The 5,799-nt window shown below is 39.3% G+C and overlaps 1 protein-coding gene across 6 annotated transcripts in view; it reads left to right on the top strand.

Moving 5' to 3' along the window:
- Window positions 1-5,799, top strand: part of cacna1c (calcium channel, voltage-dependent, L type, alpha 1C subunit) — a 189,921-nt gene that overhangs the window by 107,653 nt on the left and 76,469 nt on the right. For all 6 annotated transcript variants that reach the window (XM_014004815.1, XM_014004817.1, XM_014004814.1 and 3 more), the window contains exon 4: window positions 5,203-5,342. In XM_014004815.1, coding sequence (XP_013860269.1) covers window positions 5,203-5,342 — 140 coding nt within the window. The remainder of the gene's footprint in view (window positions 1-5,202; window positions 5,343-5,799) is intronic.

Below are 5,799 nucleotides of genomic sequence, written 5' to 3'. Positions count from 1 at the left end.
GATTCAATACCTCCTCCACTTTGGAGTTCCACAAGGATCTAGGAAAGTGGTGACTGCATTAGATGTAATACGATGTGGATTTAGCAGTGGTCTTGTGGGCAGCCTGGCATGATACCTTTAAGTTACCTTGAACAAGCAACTTATTCCAGCACTGACACACAGGGTAACAGAATGAGACACTGCACTTTTCTGTTGGGCCATTTGATAAAATCAACTGGTGGGCAAGTGACTGGATTACTTAGCATCACTGGAGCTGGCACACGCTGGCGAACACACGGCTTCACAGATGTACAAGCACTCTGTTGATAATATATGCATGTGTCCCCATGCTTTAGACACACAATAGGAAGTCTAGATGCTGACAGAAGAGTAGTAATTAGGACTATGTGCTGTGGATATTCTGGGTACAGTACTGATCAGTGTCATCTGTCTTTGTGTGGGAAAAAAAAGTCTGCTGCTGCCGCCGCTGCTGTAGCCCACAGTTTCCATGGTAACCCATCAGAACCCGTCCTGGTCTCTATGGTAACTTCTGGTTGGCACCCACAGAGGATGAGGAGAAGGAGAGAGGAGGTGAAAAAAGAAGGAAGGAGTGGGACAAACTGGGATTGAGGAAAGAGTGGAGTGAATAGTGAGGTCAGTTGTGTGTGACTTGACAAATCTGCTTTTATGTCTTCTCTTTTTGACCATGCTCAGGGCCTTGTATGAGTTGGTGAGAGTATACAGTGGTCGATAATAMCAGAATATTAAGGTTTAAATTCATTGTTTGCCTGGGCTGTGTGCATTTATTTTCTGCAAGTAGTTTCTTGCAAATTTTCAAAGACATGCAGGTTTCCTTAACTTAAGATTTTCAAACGGACTGTGAGTGTGATCGGCTTTCTGCCGGACTGGCAAACTGTCCAGGTGTATTCCGCCTCTCACTTTACGAAGGCTTGACGGGACGACAATCTGCTGCAAATCTCGAAACGACAAAGCAAGATCAGACAGTCCAGTCTCACCAGGAAATGTGTCATAAAAACATTTATCCACATTTCCAAAACTTGGCAGTGTGACTTTTTCTCTATTAGAAATTGTTTGATGGAAATGCCTTGTTGTTTTTAATGAGACAGTGTCCATGTTACATGACAAGAACTGACTGATGTCCATAAAATGTGTGAATTTATATGTTTTAATTCCAAACCCAATCGGATAAGTATAACATTAAAAAGAAAAAATATATATATAATTATATAATGCTCCTCTATGTCTAAAACAGTGGTGACCAGTCATCTTTAAAGTTGAAGTGACATACCTATCTTTTAAATACAAAAAGTCAAAGAAAACATCTTTACACTTAAGAAAATTGGCATAATGCACATGATTTTGCTCATTTTGTCACATAACTGGCCCATATTCTTTTGAATTTGGCACAGCCAAAGTGAAACAGGAAGTGACACCAAAGAGGAACTCATTAATAAAATTAATTCTCTGGTCTTTGTTTAGTAAAACAATATTATTTAGACTTTAACTCTTCTTCATTTCTCTTTGGTGGCGACTCAAAATAATCTAAAGAAACATCAGATTCTACTCTACAGTCTGTTGTTAGCTGTTGTAACGATGCTCTGTTCACATGCAGACCTTCCCCTTTGACATCACTTCCTGTTTCTTCACATGCAAATACAATATCTCAACAACTGTTCATCTCAGCGGCATGAAATTTGTTTTGCAGTACGTTAATCAATACTATTTCTCCAAAAACACATTCATGTTTATTACAAAAATTTGATGTCACAGGCGCTTTAAGGGCCACTTTGAACATTTTAGGTGTTCCTCTGCTTTGACACACCTGATATGAATAAATGAGTGATTATCAGGCTTTTGCAGAGTTTCAAGACCCCCTGAAGAGCAGGGGAACAAATAAAGCATGCAGGATAGTGGCCCTTGAGGACCAGGATTGGGCACCACTGGCAAAGACTGTGGTGCAACATTGCAACAGATTTTGTTAGTTTAGGTGAAATCAAAATCCATGACATCTGCCGTGCTTTTTGGTACCAAGATAAGTACAAAACTTCCATTTACTTATTTATTTTCCTTTGTATTTAATTTGAACCATCTCCCTATGATGTGCCATTTCTTATTCAGCAAAAAATAAAATACAATAAAATAAAAAAAGAGAACTCAAACACTTTGTGTCAGGGTTCAGGGCAGCCTTTCTCCAACACTGCAGAGCTGTGCAGCACACACGGAGAAAATTAAATGTTGTCTYGACTACAAAAGAGTCTTACATCGCAGGGTGGAAGCACAAAATAAAAACAGATCTTTGACACCCCTGTTTGCAGTTGTTCTCTTCTGATCTGTGTGTTATGCACACGGGGAACAAACAGGAGTTTTAAATGATTCAATACTGATTAACGTTTAGAAATAACCCTTATGTCTTAAAGTCTTAATTGAAAATAATTATTATTGACAGCATGAGCTAATGGTGATCTTCTAAAAAGCAAAGTGTCAGAGTTCAAACTCGATGAGCAGCTTTTAYAATAGTGCCTGTTTTTACCTGCACATGTATGTTCTGTTGACACTGACTGAGCGGGCTCACAAGTTATCTTTGAACTGCTCCCTCTGCTTTGAGTTCTCACAGGTGAGTCGCCGGTACAGTGTGTTCAAAGTGCACGAAGGTCGTGCACACACGGCGACTGTGATGGGTTTGTGGGATCTTTCAAAAGCAGCTTAATGGCTAATCCTGTCTTGCAGCACACACACAAACACAGAAGGTCATCGCAGATGGAAACGTTGCTCGCTGTATGGTAGAATGTCAATACTATAATCTGATTGGTCTAGTTGATGGATAGGTGGTTTGGTTGACCTATCACAGTTAACTCAATTACTGCTCCCACATACTCACCTTTCACTCGTTCCGTCTGCCTCCTTTTCCCTCCCTCTCTGTCTCTTTAGTCTGGCTCCCTTCCTCTCACTTTCTCCTCTTCTTTCTCAGCCTCTCATCTTTTATCTCTCATTTCATTCCTGTCACTAACCAAATTAGTTGTGCCCCCCTTATGGATTTTCCCCTTTATAGGTCTGTATGAATGGAATGAAAGGAGGAAGGGGAGTGTGTGTCCATGTGTGTGTCAGGCTAAGCTGTTCCTACCAGATGTTTCTCTTTGTTTTATTCTTCCGAGCGCCACACTGTCTGCCTGTCACCGGCAGATACGCAGCTCGGGCGCATGGATCTGTGTTTGTTTGAGAGGGGGAGAGTGATGGAGAGCTTTTGTGAGAGGGAGAGTGTGTTTGTGTGTGTTTGTGTGTGTGTAGGAGTGTGTGTCTTTTGAGATTAATTACACTCACATTAATAAACTCTGTGGTGGAGTGTCTGCAGGACATACGATGAATTTAAAAATAAGCATTCTACAGATTTGGAAATTGATACACTCCACAATGATAGATAAAGAAGGTCAATGACTGGAAGGAACATTTTCATTTGTATCTTTAAAATGGCAAAAAAAAAAAACAAGTTTAAAACTTTCACTTTTAATCTCATTGCCTTTTGAAGAGTTCAGTCAAGTTCTTCAAAATATCAGATCATATGAGATTTACAACACAAAATAAGCCTGAACTGTCTATTACATTTTACATTTGTAATCTGATGTTACTTTTTGTTTATTTCTGTGTTCTTTAAATTTTCTAAAACTTGACATTCAATATTAATTGAACAGTGAGGATCTTTGTAACTTCTGGTGCTCCCTTTAAATTTATTTAGGACTTAATTTTATTAGCTGGAGTTCCTTTCTCGTTATCTTTCCAACTGTCCTGCGAGGTGGACGACTGGACCCAGACAATCCAAAAACAGATACAAGTGCAAACATGGAGCTGCACCTAAAGACAACCAGCAAACACGGAACAGAGTAACTAACCAGGCGTTGAGAATAATAAAGAGTAGAGATAATGTGGAGGGTAACTGTTGAATAAAACAGGTGAGTTAGTTATATATAAAAGCAAAATTAGGTCAAAAATTGGCACAATTATCCTGCCGGGTGAAACTGACATAGTGTTAATATGTTGACACTGGCTTTAAAAATATGCAGTTTGATCTGTAAATTAATATATTTAATTAAACTTCACTGAAAATTAATAAAGCAAAAACTTGGATAATTTTCTGGTAAGCAATCAGATCTGTTTGGTCTAAATTTCAGCTTCTTTGGTTTTTGCCAGCTCTGTCAACTCTTGAAGCTGTTATGGTAAACTTGGACACACTCCATGTTACTCCAGGTTCGGGTCCAGCTGATCCTCCTTGGGGGGGGGAAAGGCTAAAGTCTGGAGGGACCAGACTGGCCTTTTGTCCCAAACCTCTGGCCCTGTACACATGAAGGGTCCATGGGAAAACAGTGAGGCAGAGATGAATTGGCAGATGGATTGATGCAGCTAAATATGTTTTTTTTAATATAAGCTATTTTTTGCTTAATATACTTCTGAATTTGGTGAATTATTATGGACAAAACTGCGAAAGATTTGTGTATTTCCTCAATGTCATTTTTGTTCTAAGCCAATAAAGATATGACAAATGATTACGTTGATGATAAATTGTTGTCAAATAATCAGAAAGTTTAAGGATCCGTTTTAAGCCACTTCAGGACATTTCCCAGGACCCCAGGCAGAAGGTCGTCGCTATAACAATTTCTGCAGAGCCCAGTGATGGACGTGCTGCCTGTGGACATCTGTGTGTTTTTTTCTGAGCATCAGACAGCGGCCTTGAGGGACCGGAAGCTAGATTCACCAATTAAATAATCAAAAAAGCTTTGATTGTGTACACGATTACAAGTTACACATAAATAATCAAACACACACACATGGACACACAAGCTAAAATCTTGGAAAACGGCTACAGAACATCCTGTTCAGGCAGTAAAAGTCAAATGAGTTGCAGCGTAACTGGCCAGCACTGCAAGTCTTCACAACTTATGTACTCAGTCGTAATTTTATGTAGGAGTAAAGAAGGGAAAAAAATGTGTGTTTATATAATTTCTAATGTGCACTTAAACAACTTTAACAGCACTGATTTTCTTATTTAACTCATGTCCTCACTTTACGCTCAGTCTTCCATTGATCTCATCTGTTTCTTGTCTTTACTTTTCCTGCTTTCGACCTGAGAAGCTGCTGTTTTAATAAATAAATAAATGGACCTGTCATTTATTCAGTTTTTTCCTTTTTTTTTTCTTTGTTGTGTGTCCACAGGAGCGTGTGGAGTATCTGTTCCTAATCATTTTTACAGTGGAGGCGTTCCTCAAGGTAATAGCTTACGGCCTGCTCTTCCACCCCAATGCCTACCTGAGAAACGGCTGGAATCTGCTCGACTTCATCATCGTAGTTGTAGGGTGAGTGTTTGTGTCATAATGTAACAAGTTTATGCAATAAAAAAACACAATTCAGCCGTTAATTGTACAACTATTGTACGCTTCTTCTTTTTTTTCATCAGTAAAGCTTCTTTTTGTTTGCTGGGACTGCATTAGAGCCACAGTAAACTTTGGCCTGCAGAGCAGCCGTGAAGCTTAAACTGATTAGTTTGTGAGATGCTGATAGCAAAGCCCTGCTTTGTTTTGCTTTATCTGCAACTCCGCAACGTAGCCTATCTGCTAAACCCACACACACTTTTTGTTTCAGTGTGTTTTCATCTGCTTGTACCCATGTGCCTTCACACCATTTGTTGGGGTAATGGCACCGTCARTGGGCCCTGACAATTACCGTATTTATTCAAGTATAATACATAAAATTAAATCCATAAAATCATCCATAAAGTTGGGGGGTAGTACTATACTCGGATAAATATTTTAC

Source organism: Austrofundulus limnaeus, unplaced genomic scaffold (genome assembly GCF_001266775.1).
Source record: "Austrofundulus limnaeus strain Quisiro unplaced genomic scaffold, Austrofundulus_limnaeus-1.0 Scaffold26, whole genome shotgun sequence".
Lineage (NCBI taxonomy): Eukaryota > Metazoa > Chordata > Actinopteri > Cyprinodontiformes > Rivulidae > Austrofundulus > Austrofundulus limnaeus.
Note: the sequence above shows the minus strand (reverse complement) of the source record. Positions and strands in the feature narration are given on the sequence as shown.